This window comes from Lucilia cuprina, chromosome 6 (genome assembly GCF_022045245.1).
Source record: "Lucilia cuprina isolate Lc7/37 chromosome 6, ASM2204524v1, whole genome shotgun sequence".
NCBI lineage: Eukaryota > Metazoa > Arthropoda > Insecta > Diptera > Calliphoridae > Lucilia > Lucilia cuprina.
Window position 1 is genome coordinate 81,377 of NC_060954.1, and position 20,187 is coordinate 101,563.

The window sequence follows — 20,187 nt, forward strand, 5'->3', positions numbered from 1 at the left end:
CCGTGTTTAACACCAAGAAAAATTCATCTAAGACCCAACAAAGTATATATATATATAAATTCTGAGTAAAAAGCTATGAGTAAAAATTTCTGACCAACACAAAAAAATACGTTTTTTTCGTAATTCTTCAGCTTTTTTCTCAGAAACTATAAAAGATAATTCGATGAATTTTGTCACACATTATCTTTTTCTAACAGGAATGAAGTGTGAAAATCATGTCAATTAATTTAAAATTTCTCATAGCCCCCATATAAAGGTACGTATCATAATGCCAAAGAAGAGTAAAAAGCTATGAGTAAAAAGCTATGAGTAAAAATTTCGGACCAACACGAAAAAAATACGTTTTTTTCGTTATTCTTCAGCTCTTTTCTCAGAAACTATAAAAGATAATTCGATGAATTTTGTCACACATTATCTTTTTCTAACAGGAGTGAAGTGTGAAAATCATTACAATTGATTTAAAATTTCTCATAGCCCCCATATCGTTAATAACTCCCTCAAATATATCAATACAAATTTAAAATTTTGTTAATAGAATAAAAAAATAAATCATAATGACAAAGAAAATTTGTATCGGACCACAATTGGTCATAGGTCCCATAAAGATCCACTTCCGAAAATGACTTAAACGCACATATTTTATTGAATTATAAATTTATCGCGATACAATTCGATTTGAATATGTTCTACCAATTTTTTTCCGGATTAGTTCATTATTGGTCATAGCTCCCATATAAGGTTCACTTCCGAAAATCAGTTAAACGTACATATTTAATTGAATCATACATTTTCGGGATACAATTAGACTTGAATATATTTTATGTACACAATAATCATTCTACCAAAATTTTTTCGGAACAGTTCGAGGTAAAATTGAACACAACTACGTTTTGTGTATATGTAAACCATTCTAACAATTTTTTCCTTATGGGTCCATTATTAGTCATAACTCTCTGCTGCCATATAAGATCCACTTCTGAAAATAAGATATTTTTTAATTTAATAACGTAATTGGGGTAAAATTTGACTTGAATTTATTATATATGCAAATTAATCATTATACGAAATTTTTGCCATTTGGGCGATAATTGGTCACAACTTCCATATAAGGTCCATTTCCGAAAATACTTAAACAAAAATTGACAATCAATATTGATCATTCCTCTGATTTACAGTCATTAACGTCGTTTCAAAAATCATCTAAACAATTTTGGTTCATTATTATATAGTTAAATGGGTTTTAATAAACAGAAGCTTGCTGGTAGAGGATATTTAATATTCGACGCATCCGTATATAGCACTCTCACTTGTTAAAGCCTAAGTTCGTCGATATTTAATGAAAATGCTTACTCTCTTATTATTAAAAAATACAAAAGAAACCACTTTACTGCTGTATGTTGGGTTAACTTGTGGTTTATATGAAAATTCTATATATTTATAGTTTCGACATATAAAATTAAATACATACATAGGTATTTATATCAAATAGTTATGTACACACACTTCTTATTATAGTAAAAATTCATTACAACAGGACATGCTATTACAAATTGTGCACGTAAAATGTATTTAATTTTAAAATAAATCTTACTAATTTAAGAGACTTAAAATTATCGCATCACTCGTTTCAGGGGGCACAATTATTCAAATTAATAAAACCGCATTTAATTAGTTTCAAATTTTAAGTCCATTTAATACTATTTACAAGAACTTCTATCACATCATATGGAACTAATACAAACACTTTTGAGATTGGTGTTTGTGTGTTAATTGTGAAGTCCATAAATTATATGGATGAATAATCTTTGCCAACCATTTATAAATTAACTAGACAAAACAAATTTTGCACACAAATATATAATTGTGTATAAATACCATGCAGTTTCAATGGTATTTGTTATAGAACTTTCACTTCTCGTGGCAAGAGTGAGTGAGGTTTAGAGAAAATATTTGAAAGTATAATAAATTATTTTTAGATTTTTAATTTGTTAAGCCGATAAATTTGTATTTTTTAAGTTTTAAATTAATCAATTACACTATAAATTGCAAAGTTTTATTGTGGTAGCATATAACACAGATTAATCACATACACATAATAGTTTTCGAGTATATAACATATTTTGAAGATTTTCATTTAATTTTTTCCAATGTGAGAGACAATACACAGAGAAAACAGATTCGTTGTGATAACCGAATTTGTTTCCAATCGAATTCAGTCGGTTCTCACAACTATACCTTTATTCGATTGTAATTATTGTAAAATTCGGTTACTCTTATTGAATATATTGAGTACACAACTATTTTTATTATTATTCGGTAATCAGGATTGAAGTTATTGGTATTTACAACTGAAATTATTATTTATTAAAACCCAATTTGTGGATTATGTGTATTTTTAAAATATATTTCATTTTATTTAAAATATTTACAATAAAATATGAATCTGTACAAACTTACAAAACGTATATATATTATTTGATGATTGATGAAAATTTGATGTTTATGTGCCGGGGATTTTGTTCTTCATCCTGTCTAACATGTCCAAAGGAGTACTACCTTTCCGCAGCTATAAAATTAAGAAAACTAATAGAAAATAACACAAAATAGATTAGGAGATATAAAACATATTTAACATTACCTTTTATATCCGATCTTTCCGTATTTATTTATCCTCAAATGTAATTTGTCTTTTTATTAAATATAAATTCATTTTATTTTATTTATTTTAATGTACGTCATCTAAAATTACCAACTTATTGGTTGTGAACATCGAAATTGGTTTCTTTTATCATCATTTAATTTTAAATAATTGTTTCCATTAATAATTGGTTGCAGTGCCCAATTATTTTTACTCTCTACTATTTTTCAGTTGCAACGACTAATATTTGATGTTCTGACATTTCTATTCTAAATAAAAATCGGCTTCTTTTACTGAATTTACAAAAATAATTAATAACCGATACAATTCAGTTCAAATTACTGATATGGAAATTGTTAACACCACAATTCGTTTATAATTATGGTTTTTTAGTACTGAATATAGAAAATTAGTTAATTTTATAGATTTTTAATAACAGCGATAGAATTTTAATTAATTTAACTAAAGATTTATCGTGCTAACCGATTTCCAATCGATCTTTTTTCTGTGTGTAGAATATATTTTTCAAAATAACCAATGCAACTTCTGATTTAAGTAACATTTCGCATAAATAGGAAGTATTTTAGGGTATGCATATTTATTTCAGATTAATTTACCTATCTAATAAGCCGGCTTTACATTTCCTATTGTATTAAAATCAGTATATATTAATGACTCCATTATAAGTGAGTTGTATTGGATGATCCAAAGTTTCCAAATAAGTTTCCACATTGTGGTAACTCGACTTTTAATATTATTAATTTATACTTAATACTTTATTAATTTATATTTAATACTTTATTAATCATATAAAACGCAGAATTTAATAATAGGTACATCTTATAGTCACGGTTCTATTATCCGCTATGCCGAATCTTTAATACCCTCAGAATGATTTGTAAATATATATACAAATTATATTCTTATACACGAATATGTTTATTCCGATATCATAATTAACCCACTGGGACTGATGTGACAGACACCAAATAATCAGAAAAATTAGATTTTTCAATCTGTACCTTGTCAATAGACACTGTTTAACATGCATTGTCGTGTCGATGTTAAAAAACATTATATATATTTATATAGGATACATTTTCTAGAATCTTTCAAAAAAAGATCCTAGAAAATATATGCTTTCAAAAAATGGTATCTAGCAGATACCTCGTCAGTAAAATAGTTATAAAAAATCCACGTATGTGTATTAATAGAAATTATTTATTGTTATTACTGAAGAAAAATGTAAGTAATGTTTTTCATGTTAAAAAATGCATCGCTTTTTATTCAATAGTAAATCATTGACCTATTATTTTGTCCTGAGATTTGAGAAATTAGTAATTTTTAATACATATAATATTTTAAAACTATGATTTTATTTGTTTTGCAAAAGTTCTTTTTATTATCTGTGTAAAATAATCAAATTGTTTCTATTACTTAGTTACTGTGCCTTGCGTTTGTTAATTCTGTTTTTGTTCTGAAAAATTTTGTATTTTTTTTATTGTCAGTTCTTCTTTTTTGTTGATTCTTGTGTGACGATGTTCTATATTTTCTTTTTTTTTGTGTAATTCACAGCATTTCATTTACAATTGCTTTGACAGTGCAATTAGTTCTAAAAATCTTTTTCAAAAATATCTACAACTCACAGATGACTTTCACAGACTCGGGGATGGAAAAATTGAGTGCTTGTTCTAAGCAATATATTTTAAAATACAAATTCTGTATTAAACAAAGTGGGTAAAAACGCTTAGAAATTACATATTAATCCTGAAAATAATATTGTAGTGTCAGTTTATAGATCCGAAAAAATACACGTAGATCATTAAAGCCTGTTATGCCATTTCTTGTCTCTGGTGGAAATCTAACCCGGACTAACACTACTATATATGTTTGAGAGGATATTCAACAGTGTATCCATCCCTGCCCTTTTGTAATTTGCGCCACTGCTATTTTTGTTTCAGTATTTGCTATTATTGTTGCTATGGGATGGTATGATAATAAGTCGATTTTGCAACAAAACATGATTGCATTTAAAAGGGTACAATTTGATTGACAATTTGCAAATTGTTTGACAGTCGACAATTAACTTTTATCATGCAGACCTTAAAACTCTATAACTGATATTTGTAAAAGCATCTTACGTTAGCAAATTTATATTGAAATAGTGCGTATATTGCTTAGTAAAAACATTTTTTTGTTCCTTTAAATAAGTAAAAAATATTAAAGAACTTTTTTATGTATAAATATTGGTGTAAAATTGAATAGTTTATTTTTATCTACACATATATTATTTGATGCCTTTGAGGAATGAATAAAAAATGTATAAATGTGTAATAATTTGTTAAACTCATCTTTCACGTTTATAATCATGTTTCATTATTTTCTTTCTCATATTTATATCCAATACACATGTTATATAATTTATGGTCCATAAAAAACTTTTCTATAAAATTTCAATAGTTTTTATTTACATTTTAATCTATATTTATACCAGTTTAAAATCAGAAATATTTTTTCTTGTTTTATTATTGTGTTTTATTTTTTTTGTTGTTGCACCACAATTAACCCAATAGCAACAATAACAGAACAAAACCAAGCACAATACAATTGTGGTATTTACAATTTATTTGTGTTGTAAAGTCAGCAATGTTGTTGCTGTTGGCCTGAGTTGGAAAACTTGGAAAAAATATTGTAAACCACACAGAAGTGAATATGTTTTTGATTTCAGTTAATTTAATTTTGAAAATGAAAATAAAATTGATTGTTGCCAAACGAATAGATTGGTTTGGATGCACATGGGGCGTATGATTAATGCGAATTTTATTGAGCAATTAGTCGTTGCTTATACGTTGATACAGTAATATTTTCATTTGTGTACATGTATGTATGTATAAAAAATACGAATGTGTTTATGTAGGAGAAGAGCTGCATAAGGTTTTCACCTACGGGAAATCGAATACTTTTCACCAAATATATCAATTGTTGTTTTATAATTAAATTTAATTAAGTTTATTAATACATAGTAAATATAATAAACATTACTTTATTGATACACAATACTAGAGTTGTAATTTAGACTGTCAGTCGGTTTTAGTTTATTTGTCTACTTGTCCGTCTGTTGCAGTATTGCATTTTGGTTATTTTATTTCGTTTAGTCTTAAAAAATTGTTTTGTCATTACCCATTTTTATTTTTGTTTAGCTATTTGGCTAGGAAATACATACAATTGAATAGTTTTTATGATTCCATCATTATTTTTTCACTTTTTTGAAGCCTTTGGTTTATATTTTAAACCAATTTTGTTTTTTTAGTTCAAAAAACAAATAGTTAAATAAAAACTAGAAAATGTTTTGCATATTCCTTATGAATGAATCTACTAGATAATTTCGGAAGCGGTTCTGGACTGAATATTTTCATAAGTGTTCAAAGAATTATTTGAGTTTCATTTGGCATTCCATTATATAATACTTTCAATTTATGTTGGAATTATTTGTCACAAAGTAAATTTAGTCTTTAGAATTCTATAGAAATAGTCATAAGTATATATAAACATAACCGATATCAATAATTTTGAGCCTACTAATAAATCACTTTAAATGATATATTTTTTAAATAAAGTTTTAACTAAAGATATAATGTCAGGTCTATTCTCAAAAACCACAATAGTCCTTTAAACTGACTAAAAAAATTTTATGATTTAATGATAAAAATATTGCAATAGATTTTTTTTATTTTTATTTTTAAATCCATTTTAATGCGCTTGCACAGACTTGGTTCTCAGGTGTAAAATTCTGTATATTTTCGATTAATTTTGTTGACAAAATTTCTAAAATAACTTTTTATTTTCATAATGTAATTTTCATTTGCATTAAAAGATTTTTTAATTTTAGATTTGAAAAATTGTGCACACATTCAATTGGATCTAAAGAATCTAAATGTTCAATAATTTTAAAACTAAGCGCTCTTTCTTTTATGAAAAATTGAATTAGAAATTCATTATATAGAGTAAAAGTTTTAATAATTTATTCGTAATGTAAAAAATTTGTCCGTTTAACCGCGAATCCACTATATTTAAATAAAAAAACTTAATCACTCCTACATTATCATAATAAAGAGTTTAGATAATAGATAAAATTATATGAAGAACTTCAGTTCAAAATAGACGATAGACAATTTAAGATATATACATTTCAATATTTTCTGATAAGAATATTAAAAAAGAAAGAGTTGACGATCTTTTTTACTTGATTTGATACTTACATGTTAAGAAATGAAATCCGAAATGTAAAATTGCAATGTCATGTTAAAGTATTTGGCTTGTTTGTTGTTGTTGAAGTTGATTTACTTTTAAGTGAATAAAAGACTTTTTATTATTATTTCAATTATTAATTGTTTTTATTGTTTATCAGTTTTATCTATTATACATTTTTATTAATTATTTTAACTATGTTTTAATAATGTTTCAGTTTAATCTCTTAGCTACTAATTAATTGTTTTATTATTTCGTTTTCCGCCTTTTCATTTCTCTGTTAATTAATAATTATTTACAATACAAATAAATTGAATTTATTCCTGTGTTTTTAACTAAATAATTTTTTTGTTTAGAGTACGTATAAAATTTTTATGTAAATAATTAGATTGTATTTCTGTATTTTCTAAATATAAATTTTATTTAATGGATACAAATTACAATTAATGTACTTTGTTTCTTTTTTATTTATTCGGACTTAGAAATAGAAAATGTTTTGTTAATTCATTTAAATATTTAATTACAATAGAGGTTTTGTCTGTACACATAGGTTGGCATTTGGAATTTTAACTTTTTAAGATCAATACATTTAGAGTTGATCTAATGAAGATGTCGAGGGCTTAAGTTGAATTTAATTATATCTTGAATATACACACAGATGACTAACAGTAATGACTGGCGAATTAATAAATTAAATAAATAAATAAATAATATGGTTTTATACCAATGGAAACGAAACAAATACATAATAGATAATTTCTCACTTTTTTAATTTGCTTAAACTAATTAACAACTTTTTAAATATTAATTTATTAATATATATTTTTTGAGTTTAGAATAATTTGTTTGTTTCCGGTTTAGTTTTTGTGTTCAATTAAATTTTTATGAATGATTTAATTGTTAATAATTTAAAATAAATTTACAAAACGTTTTCTTCGTTAACTTGTTTGCTTGTGTTTTTAATCGGTTTTAGTTCTTTTTTTTATAATTTCACTCTTTTAAAAATTAAATGTTTGGTTTTAGATTATTATTTGTTCAACAAAACAAAAAAGGCAAAACGTATTTAACAACGGTGGTAAAAAGATTTAAAAGAAAAACAAATTATATACATACATGTTTTTTAAATTGCATTTTCAAAGGGCTTAGTCGGTCTGAAATACTTACGATAGCGATTTTATTTTATGAATCCTTGCCATTGTTGTTTTTCATTTCCTAGAGGATTCAAGAATATTTTGTTATATAAATTGTCGGCTTGAAAGGATTTAGTGATAAATAGGATTTAAATGCGATTCTTTTAAAAGGCAGTTAATTGAGTTTTTCTTTTTCTTTAACGTCTTAATTACTCTGCTATATGTTGTTCTTAAAGAAGGTCTCTTGTTTCCTTTTCATCTCTTACTTTCTTGTAAATTATTTTATATATTTTTGTTTCTTTTTTCATTTATTTTATATCAACATGAGGTTCACTTTGAATTGATTTAAAATGTTAATTTTATGATTTTTTTTACTTATATGAGGTTCATTGTCTACTTTTTTATTGTTGAGATTTGAATTATTAGTTCATTTTTCTTTAAAATTGTATAATGTTTAGCGTCAGAATCTTGTGCCATTGTTTCGATCTTGTGTCACTATAATATTCTCGCCATTAATTTGATGATGAATTATTTCTTCGGGAACAGATTTTAAAATACCAGAGTTTGTGGGCTGAAAGTAGGAGATTCAACGATATTGAGTTTTTTCTTAATTAAACGCAAGACAAAAATTTAAAAATAATTTACTAAATAAAAGTTAATATTTCCTTTACTGTGAAATATTCCAGTTGAAAATTACAAATTTCTGTTTCTAACGAAGTATAAATTACAATGCCAAATGAATATTCGTAGTGATATCTTTTCGAGCTATTGTTTGAATAAAATTATAAAATGAAATGAATTGTCATTCATCATACATATAGAATAACACTTGCATTTAATACAGACTCCAATTTTGAGCCAGCAAAACAAAATACAAGGAAATTCAATTTTCATAGAAAAGTGGAAATCGAATATATTGTCATATTTGCACTTTTATACCTACAAATGAGTAGATAGAAACAAACGCAAAGTTCTTAAATTTTTCTTACATTTTAAAAGATTTATATCCCAGTTAATGATTAGTATTCGAATCTGTCAGACTAGAGAATTTAGTTGCAAAGGAGCGCACAACAGACTCGATGTGACCTAACAAAACTAACTAAGAGTATCTTAAATAGTTTTTTTTGTTTAAGAAATAAAAATCATATTTACCGCTTCGTTAAGATAAACACCTGAGCCACCCATATTGTTGACAGCCATTATACTTCCATTTCCCTGTAAATTTAAGATGCCGCCACCTACTCCACCCGCTGAACAACATGATGCCAAAGACGACGATGGCAGCGTGGCCGTTACTGATGCCGTTGAATGTGTTGAAGCTGCCGAAGGCGATTGTGGTCTCTTTTGGGACGCACAAATGATGGATTGTTGTTGGGCACTATGATGTGAGACTGGTATATGGCCGGGTAACATACTAGTTTGCAACAGACTTCCACCTCCTACGCTACCACAGCCACTGCCAATGTTGGTGGAATGGACATTTGCTGCCGACACGGATACCATGCTGGTTGGAATATTTTGGGATTGTGAAGCTGAAACTAGTTTATGCGCATACATGGATGGAAGTGGTGGTGTTGTAAAGGTGGCCAATTGTGATGGATGTGACATTGTGACACCAGTTATGGTACTAGTGGCAAACATAGGACTCGTAGAGTACATGGGATGATGAGCAAGATCAATCTGTAAAAATTCATATATATGTACGTGTGTATGCATACATTTTTACATTAATGTGTATGTACATGTGAAAAAATATGAATGTATGACTATGAAATATAATATATGAGTGTAAATCTTGAATAAGTAAAATTTTGTACTTAAAAATATATTCGTCTTTTAAAAGATTGTTTACGAAAACTCAAAATTATTTATATTTACAAAATCTATTTTTACCGAAAACATTGTGTGCTCTAAACAAAATATTGGGGCTCAAATGTTAAAGGACAGATTTATATATAAGGTCAGGTCTAATACCTCTAACGCAGGAGAGAGTATGTGTATGTGTTTACGTACATGAAGAGTATAATTGAATATCTGCGTATCATACGTAGTCGAGGTGGCGAATGACCTCGTACAAAAAGGAATATGAAATTTCAATTCATCTGTTAACAAAATAAATAATATACATTGTTACGTGCATGTGTATGTAAGATATTATGTATATTAAAAGAAGGGAATTCGATTCGATTACTCATATGAAATTTATGCTTCGTTATTATTCGACCGGTGTTTTTCTCTTTTATTTATTTACATTCATGATTTACTATTTATGGTTTGATTGCCTATACGAATGAATGGATTGATGGAAATGTTTGTGTCGTGAGTAGCATGGGCCCTTTACTGTTTACATTCTCTTTGTTAATACGAATACAAATTTAAACTGGTGATTGACTTTGAATCAATTGTATGACCATTATGTATGTATGGAAACATATCTACGCACATAAATATATACCTATTTATATATGTTTGTACAATAGCCCTGCCCTTAAAATATAACTGTTTTTAATGAAACTTAGATTGCGTTTGAGTGTTATGGCTTGATATTTTTAACATTTATATGTAAAAGTAAGAATATGAAGTAAAATAAAATAACCGTACTTACGTATATATCTATATATATGTTAAAAAAGTATATTTTTTTTTCGTTTATTTACGAAGAATTTGCTAGGTTTAAATATTAAAGAATTAAATTGAGTAGACTCATCGAAGAGAGGTATCTCAGATTTATAAGGGCAGGTATAATGGAAGCAATTTATCTACTTTTCACTAGATAGAAATATTATGAAATGAAAGATTAATAACAAATATTTGCAAACATTTACAGTTTAAAAAGGAAACACAATCTCATAACTATGAGAATATATGCTAAAAGTATATTTTTATTTTTTATTTTTACTGTCATATTGCTGTTATTATTTTTTAGTCTTAGACATTAGTTGAGTACCTTGATATAAAACATTGTCTGTCATTGTTACTTGCTTCAAAACACTCATCATTATCGCTATCAATCATGGGAATTACCTGGGAATATATATTGGGTTCGGCTCGTTTTAAATCCGCCTGTCTGGGACGACCTAACGTTGCACTGCAATATTGTGGTATACGTTGATTTGTTGCTCCAGTCATGTCGGCGTGCGTTAGCTCACTCTAAAAAGCATACAAATGTGAATATATCATTACTAAAAAAATCGTTTTTTTAATTCAGTTCTATTACTGTCATTTCCATATTTTCCACAAAAATATAAATATATAGCATATAATAGCTAATAAATAAACAATATTTATTAAAACCAAAATTTTTTTACCAAATTTTATGAAAATTGTTCTATAATAATCCCTAATACGCTTAACCAGTTTGAAGCTGGAAAATCAGAGGTCGATAAATCTTGTAGTTCAAAATTTGCTAACAATATATTCTTTGTGTCAAAAACCAAAACCATTTTTGTGATATCACAACATTATTTGGGTGGAGTTTTATTAAATTCGGAGGTGATGATGAAAAACACAATTATTTGATGAGAAATTATTAATTATTAATATTAATATTAATAATTATTAAAGAAATTGAAAAAAGACTTATTATTTATCCAGTTTTAGACTTTTTAATCGATTTTCGGCCCAGATTACCTTTATCCGATTTGGACAAATTTTACAATACTTATTTCTAGACACTAATGAACAAATGTGATCCATGCAATCATACATTTAAAGAGTTATTAAAATAAATGAATAAAGACAAATTGCAGCTGTTGTATCGTTGCTTTTGTACATAACAAATTACAAAAATATCTAATTGAATTTGCTTCATTTAAAGTGGTTGACTTACCTTATTTGCTTGTTGTTGTTGTGCTTGGAAAGCACTCATTTTGCTAACTGGTATGAGAGTATTGTATTGTACATATTGACCATGATGTGTCGGCGGTACAGCAGACATTTGCTGTGTTTGCTGTTGATGTTGTTGTAGTTGTTGTAAATGCTGCTGTTGTGACTTTTTATCGACGACAGCATATGTGGGTATTATGTGATCATAAGTTGTTGATGTCGTTATCACAGCATTCTGTTCGGCCATGGCAGCTGTAGCATAAGCATGATTATGTGCACTTGTCGTCCACTCATCATCATCATCGTGTCCATCTGAATGTAGATGGGAAACTGTGTAATACAAACAAAAACATATTGCCTCCTAAAGTTATGTTTACAAACCTTGCGGTATTATATCGGGATTTTTGTCAATACTATCCAAACTGCTTGTTACATGACAATTTCCTCTCCCATTGTGCATGTCGTGGCTATTGTGAAGCGGCCCAAGGCCATTGTTGTTTCGTCCCTGAGTTGTTGCTGTTGCATGCATATAATTATTACGGTCTCTTCCTGAAGAACCCCTCATTCGCACAATGATTACAATGATTAGAGCCACCAAAATTATGCTGACCACAACACCAACTAAAATACCTAAAAACGGCCGTATATCCTCAATGGCAGGAGCATAGGCTAACGACAGATCTAAAAATGGTTGAAGTACAAAGTAATCAATAGATCGTAGTTTTAAGTACACACATCATGTCATGCAAATAAAATTAAAATGAAACATATATATAGGTATGTACGTTAAGTTATTTAATATTTTATTATCAACTAATGAAAAATACGATATAGTCGAAATTCCGGAAAAACAAAAATAATAAATAAAAAAAATTTCAACTTGTTTCGTTTGGTTACTTTTTTGATAGCAGTGAAAAAGTAAGATTTTAATTAAAAGATATAAAATGGTATATTGTCAGTAGAATCATATCATAATGCATGTATTACATTAATGTAAACCGATCTTTCTGAGTATCTGAGGTAAGCCAAAATACTAGTCATTATTGTTTCTTGTTTTCTGTACAATTGTTAGTTGTCTAACTTAGTTCTCAGTTTTCTTGTGAATAATAGTGATTTTGAAAAATGGCCGTGGAAAAACATGTTTAGAGACAATAATAATGGTAGTTTTAGGAGATTTAAAATGGTATATAGTTTTAGAATTCAAGCAATCAAGTTACTTTTATTTCTTACTTTTCTTTTTTGGTTTAGGTTGTGTTAAATTAAAAGGTGCTTGATTAACGGTCTCATAAGATTTTTTGTAAGTAAATAAAACTGAAATTTTAATAATAAAAAAATATAAATAAATAAATTGAACAATCAAATCCAACATCCTATCAAATAATACAGCAAAGTGTTATAGTAGAACAAAAACTACAAGGATAAAGTTAAATAAATAGTGGTTAGGATGAAAAAACTTTTTTTTAGAAAAAAATGTTACCTGTCTGTTTCTCTGGATCCTTAAGTGTATATACTTGCAATATGGTAGCATTGCTGCGACCTTTACTATTGTGTGCCACCAGAAATACATTATAACCAGCACCTGGCACTAAACCACGCACCTCAAAGTAAGGTGTTCTATATGTTTGGTAGAGATGGTTGTTGCAGTTGTATGTTTTTTGTTACATTAAAGACAGAAAACAAATTCAAATTGCAATTTGCATACATTTACGAAGTGGTGTGCAGTTAAAGAGAACACATATGGAGTTTTTGTGACATTTTCCAAAGCAAAGATTGTCAAATTTTAAACCATATATCATACATGATGAATCCAAAAACAAAGTGAAACCAAAATGTTAAAAAATGCCAAAATATAGAGAGATAATAGAATAAAAAAAAACAAGAAAAAATATGAAATTTAAGGTCTGTTTTAGATTCAAATGTTTATCACATCCAAAGCAATCGGTGCTATTTTACTCACTTTGATTTGTAGATTTTTGGATGTCTAGTGGTGCCATTCACATAAACTTCCATAATAAAGTCTTGCTGTAAGCCACCATCAAATCCTTCTATACACTCAATTTGAAAGCCAGTTGAAGTTTGATTGAGCAATGTACAATTTACCAAAGAGTCTGGTTCACCTTTAATGAACAAAAATAGTTAAAATTATAAACAGAACATATGAAATACTATTGATATCCATGTACATATTTTTGTAGATAAATTTTAATGCAGTACAAATTTTCTAAAGAGATTATTTTATAATTCACAATCCAAACTTTGAAGCCTATCTTTTTTATTTTATTTTAAACATATTATTGACATATTTCCATAGCAATCTGTACAATAAATTTAAATAGCACAATAAAAATATAATTGAGTATATACATAAATATTACCCAATAAACAAACTGATTTATATTTTTATTTTAAATTCGCCTGCTTTATTTAGTTCAATTAAATTTTATATAATTAGGACAACAACAAAGATTTACACAATTTTATCAATGTGTTCATTTCTTTGTCATAACTTTTATTGTATCATTTTTGTTATTTTGTTTCAAGAATATATAGCAAGTGAAATTAAAATGTTCATTAACAAAAACGGTGGAGTGGAAATCAACAAACAAATGCAAGGAAAATTACAAAAAATCAATGTAAAAGTCAACCACATTACAAGGTTCAATGTAAACAGGAATTGTAATTTGTGAACTCATATACATAAAAGTGACTGATGGTCTGGTCTGTTTTTTTGTTGTTACACTGGCCATTTCCGTTTTTATGTTTTACTCACTTATTTTTTGTTTTTTGTTCAATAAAGTGTCATGAAAATTGAAAAATGATGTCTGCATATACAAACAAGCTTTCATCATGATATATTAGCATAATGTAGCAACAACAAAACAATTAACCACGCCTCTTTCTGTATCACTGATGAATGAATAAATGAATGGATGGTCGAATAAACATAATAAAGCAAAACTCTGTTACAACCATACATCCATTTAGGCTCCCAAACACTCACTCGCTTACTGTTTCACTTACCTGCTGGTGTTATTGTATAAACGCACGGCTCCGTTTGATCACCAATTTCATTACTAGCCCAACATAATAGAGTTCCATAGTCCTGTCGAAAGAAAAAAACAACAGATTGAAATAGTGAAAAAATAAATGTATAATGAAACTCATATACATTGACAATTCGTAAACAAAAGTGTGTATGTCTGACAGTAACTTAGACTCATATGTATATATACATATGTACGTACTCAAATTATAGGCTGACCGTAGTGCTAACAGAAGCTATCATTGTAAGAGGTTAAAACCGCAATTCATTTGGAAAATTATGCGAACATATTTGAAAGTAGATGATTTATCACTTGACTAACATATTCGTACACTTGCACACACATACGGTAATATAAATATATACATTAGTATACACAAACATGTGTATCCATCATACCCAACGGTTTATCAAATGGGCCAGTGTACCCATTATAAGTGCTGTTTTCAACGTCCATGTTGACTTTAATGTATTTAGATTCGAAAATACATATATGTAAGTGTAGTTTCCTGAAGAACTGACTTCCTTCTAGGCCATATACATATGTATATGTTATTTCTGTATCCCGGGTAACTCTTAATGATAGCACATACTACTAAATGTGGACAATCACAGCGAAAGGCAGGCTGTATAAAATGTAGACATATCAATCTCATGAGTCTTTGTAATAAAGAATTTTCCTTTTGTTCTTCACAAAAAAATACATACATATATACATTCACGCTTCTGTATTTTGGCGCACAACTTATATATAGAGGTGCGACATCATTATCATTATTAAAACAGGCTTCGAATTGATTTTTGATTTTTTAACCTTCATATTCCCATTTCGTAACATATCCTCTTTTCACAGTAAAATACTATTCTTGAAATATCGGCAAATTGTGTATCATTACAAAATTAAATAAAATATTAAAGGAAACCCATAAACATTTAAATTCATAGATACAACTTGGTATTTGGAAGAAATCCTAATGAAATTCTGAATTATTCATTAAATCGCCAAATGTAAATCGTATACTTAATTTGACATTGGGTCATTTTGATGATTGCTGTAACCATTCGTTATTCATTATTCATGTATGAGTGTGTGTGAATGCGAAATATTAATTCTTATTTCATTTCAATTGTGTTTTAAAAATTTCAAATAACTTACATTTTCTGTCACTGGTGTGTAATGTGCAATACTGCGTCCACGATCAATTGCTATAAGTGAAGCCGGTATGTCTATTGTTTCACCAAGTGTGGCATTGAATTTCCACACGTATGTTGTTTCCGCTGGATTTGCTTCAATTTCACATGCAATTTTTACTGTTTCATGACGTCCCGTACTATACACAACTCGTTGCCCTTGTCGACATACGGGAGCAACTGTCCAGCAAATGTTGGTTGTTTGATTTGATGGAAGACAGACATAAAAGAGTAAAAAATTAAAGTACATACGTTTTTATATTTAAAATATTATACAGTAAGTTATTTAAAGTAAATTGTAAAATAAAACAGTAAAACAACAAAAAAAAACCTTATTCAGCTGTACCGAACCTTATTTAACCACCATCAAAATATATATGTGTGGTAAATCAATAATTTATTTAAACAAAATTATTTATTTCATTAAAGGATTTGTGAATTGACAAAATAAAAGAAGTATTGAATAGGCGTGCAAATGAATTAGCAATTTTGTATTTAAAGTCTGAGTTTTGCATTTTTCCCTAAAGGATGATATTTTACTTAAATTTTTTTAAATTGGAATGAAATCAAAATTTTTCAGTGCTTTAAAACCAGCCCTAAATTAAAATGCAAAGCTGTGATACTGCTGCAATCAATACAAATGGTTTAATATTTTTTTGAGCATGTGACATAAAGCTTTGATGAACATAAAAAGTACTTGGTCAACTCCAAACTTATACATAGATATCAACAAACATCCAGATATTTCTACTCTCAATACGCCTAAAAGATGCACAAAAGCAAAGAAATCACAATGAAAGGAAAATATAAACTGAATATACAATGGTATATGTCAAAGAATGTACAATATATATTTATGTGAGTAAGATTATTTCCTTCCATACGGTTTGTTCGGACAAAACAATGACAAGCAATTTGTTATATTGTCTGCAACAAAGCACTAACAATGAGTCTTTGGCCATAAACTACTAAAACTACAAAATCCTGTCATATGCAATATTTATATATGATATTGCATACGTGTATATAACTTAAATATCAAGTATGTAAATGTATTTGTCTGCATACATACAAGTAGATATGTACATATATATGTATGTATAATATAATTCACTGGCTTATTTCACGAGTTTAAGACATAATTTTCGTTGATTAATTTTGATAAACAAATAAGTGTGTATATTCGAGTATAAACACAATTCGGTCCTATCACTTAAATATTAAAATCTTATCAAAATAATTTTGTAGTATTTCAGAGTTTAAGTTTATTTGTAGCTTAAATATTTTTGATATAGAACTGAAAGTTTATCAAGCACACCTAATATTTTAGTTGAGCTAAATTTGAGAATATATAGAAATATGTGTATTATATCTAATACTCATTCGTAGTCGTATCTTTACTTACATCGTATATCCAAATGGACTGGATTACTTTCGCCATCTCCTTCTCGATTACTTCCCACGCATGTATAAATGCCACTGCGAGCTCTGCTTACATTTTGTAGAACAAGACTTTGGTTAGCCACTATAATGCCTTCAGCAATATTATTTTCCAATATATTACCCTTCATTGTTTGACATCATCGCATCGAACATAACATTTAACAATATAACAGAATAAATAATATAAGGACGATTTAAGTTAAAAGTTAATGCATACAAAAATAAAAAAAAACATATTCGAGCAAAATCATTAATATGTACATGAGCATTTATGACCATTCAGTGGTCTTTTCTTTTTCCGAAGTTTATAAAAATACAAACAATAAAAAAGTATTTTTTTTTCGTTATCGAAACTTCTTTTATATTCTAATCTTGGTTACACCTACAAAAAATATTTTTTTATAATTATTTTATATAGCGAAAATATAACAATAATATGTAGATCTACAGAATTAACTTTCTTTCAATTCGAACGATTTATATAATCAAAATCAATGGAATATAATTATTTTAAAATGCATTATTATTTACGTAGGTGGGTAAAAGTTACAATATATAAAGAGTCGTTTAGATTATGCTAATACGTAAATTGATCACAATTAACAAAACTTGTGATGAGTTTTAAATTAAATTATATTCTCCTTCCATAAAATTGGAAATTTTTCTAAAGTCAAAAGTTTATTCGCTGTAAATGCGTTTTTCTTTTCCTTTTATATCTGTTCATTATTATTTTTTTGTTGTTTTAATCTCTCACTTTAACCATAATTATATTATAATTTTTCAATAAGTATTCGGCCCATTAGCAAACACATTTTGTAAACATTAAGACAGATTATCGAAAATCCTTGAAACAAAGTTGTTCCTTTTCACATTTTCTTCTATTTTGTTTTAAAAGAGAAAAAAATTAATGAAATCATATTAGCAAAATTTACACTTTGCAAAGACTTTAACAATGAACTTCTACTGACTTTTGTATTTTTTTAAATTATGTTTCTTCAGCTTGTGTAATTTGTTCTTTTCTTTACAAAGACAACTGGTATATTAAAATTTTAAATCCTTGACATTAAATGTTAATTAATTTTAAACATCACATGTGAATACATGAAGAAAAGAAGACAGAATTGACACAGCTATACATAAATTGATTTGGTACGAACTTTTTAGGCAGAAATGTCTTACTTATTGAAATAGATAAATTTTCGTTTCTTTACTTACGTTATGGCGCCAACTGACATTGTTGATCCATGGATTTGATTTGATGTTACACTCGAAAAACACATCAATGCCTTCGCGAAATGTTGAATTCATAGAATTTGTGCCGAGCTCTAACGTAACGACAGGAATATCTAAAATTATATAAAAACAGTCCTGTGTGTTACTAGGTATACATTAAGTATATACATAAATAAGTAATTGAATATAAACCTTTTTTGAAAATAACTAAGTTTACTAGTACATACAATTTCTTTAAGTTCATCGTAGCCTCATAAGAATAAATTATTTATTAAATTTTTCAGCTGATTAAGTTCTCCTTTCATTTATTTGATTAAGTATTTTTTACTCTTTTTCTTTTTGGTCACTTATTTATAACCCTTTTTATCTTGAACTTGTGAAATCCCTTAGGATTTTTTGTTTAATTTTATCATAATGCTGTTGTTGCTGTTTACTTTGGTATCTATTAAGCTAATTCCAAATAAACATAAAAGTGAAATCAAGTGTTTAATTTTTTTCCATTTATTGGCCACTCTGTCGGCCTTTTCGTTTACTTTCTTTCGATTTTTTCAAAAAAGGTCTACAAAACTTGTCCTCAGTAAATTACGAATTAGATGTATGAGACTGCCATCTATAATATCTAATTTTTGTTGTTGTGTTTATCTGTTCACATTGAGCAGAGTGCTATGGTGGTCAAGGTTTTCAAAACCTTTGATCAGTTAAAGAGTAAATCGTTCAATATACATACATACATATGTATGCATGTGTATGTATAAGAGTAATAACTTTTTATAATAATTGGTGAAATTATTGTGAAAATTAGTTTCTCATGTTTTTTAATAGAAAAACTCTAAAATTTGAATAGCTTATATCTGTTACAAATGCAAAATTTATTGAACATTGCAAACAACATTTTCTTTTGTATTTTAATAGCGCCCTAAAATATGTTTTAACGATATTTAATAATTTGCATGTGTGCATGTGAGTGAAAAATTTGAGGAAAAACAAATATATTTTTGTTTAGTTAGAATAATACAACTATTTTAATACGGTGAAAATGGCTTTCGCGAAGGACATTGTATGGAAGCTATGACCAATTGTGGACCGATCGTAAAAAATTATTACAGTAACATTTCTGTATATAAAAGCAATATTTCAAGTTTTGTATCTATATCGTTAGTTTGTAATAAGTAAAATGAAATATACGTTTAAGAGTATGGGAGCTATGACAAATTATGGACCGGTCGTAAAAAAAACTTGAAAGTAACATTTCTGAAGAAAAAAAAGGATTATTTGAGCAAAACTTCATTTGGTAATGAGTAAAAAGTGTTTGCGTAATTTTAGGAATGATCCTTGTTGGGAGTAACGAATAATTTGTAAAAATTTTGTTAAGATGATGAATTTCATGGAATTATATTGCACAGTTTTTGTGAAAATTACATTAGAAGGTTTAAAAA

The 20,187-nt window shown here is 27.5% G+C and overlaps 1 protein-coding gene across 10 annotated transcripts in view; it reads right to left on the bottom strand.

Annotated features, from left to right (window-relative positions):
- Nucleotides 1-7,361: 7,361 nt before the first annotated feature.
- The window catches only part of LOC111675711 (hemicentin-1), a 51,738-nt gene continuing 38,912 nt past the window's right edge, over nucleotides 7,362-20,187 (bottom strand). For 6 of the 10 annotated variants that reach the window (XM_046954319.1, XM_023436522.2, XM_046954323.1 and 3 more), the window contains 12 exons: nucleotides 18,734-18,864; nucleotides 17,481-17,640; nucleotides 16,041-16,255; nucleotides 14,863-14,944; nucleotides 13,799-13,958; nucleotides 13,319-13,455; nucleotides 13,072-13,152; nucleotides 12,223-12,522; nucleotides 11,846-12,153; nucleotides 11,041-11,166; nucleotides 9,169-9,696; nucleotides 7,362-8,587 (listed from right to left, as the gene is read on the bottom strand). In XM_046954319.1, coding sequence (XP_046810275.1) covers nucleotides 8,477-8,587; nucleotides 9,169-9,696; nucleotides 11,041-11,166; nucleotides 11,846-12,153; nucleotides 12,223-12,522; nucleotides 13,072-13,152; nucleotides 13,319-13,455; nucleotides 13,799-13,958; nucleotides 14,863-14,944; nucleotides 16,041-16,255; nucleotides 17,481-17,640; nucleotides 18,734-18,864 — 2,339 coding nt within the window. In that variant the 3' untranslated portion in view covers nucleotides 7,362-8,476. Of the gene's footprint in view, nucleotides 8,588-9,168; nucleotides 9,697-11,040; nucleotides 11,167-11,845; nucleotides 12,154-12,222; nucleotides 12,523-13,071; nucleotides 13,252-13,318; nucleotides 13,456-13,798; nucleotides 13,959-14,862; nucleotides 14,945-16,040; nucleotides 16,256-17,480; nucleotides 17,641-18,733; nucleotides 18,865-20,187 lie in introns of those variants that run through there. The other 4 variants (XR_006941294.1, XM_046954325.1, XM_046954324.1 and 1 more) reach the window with 4 other exon arrangements.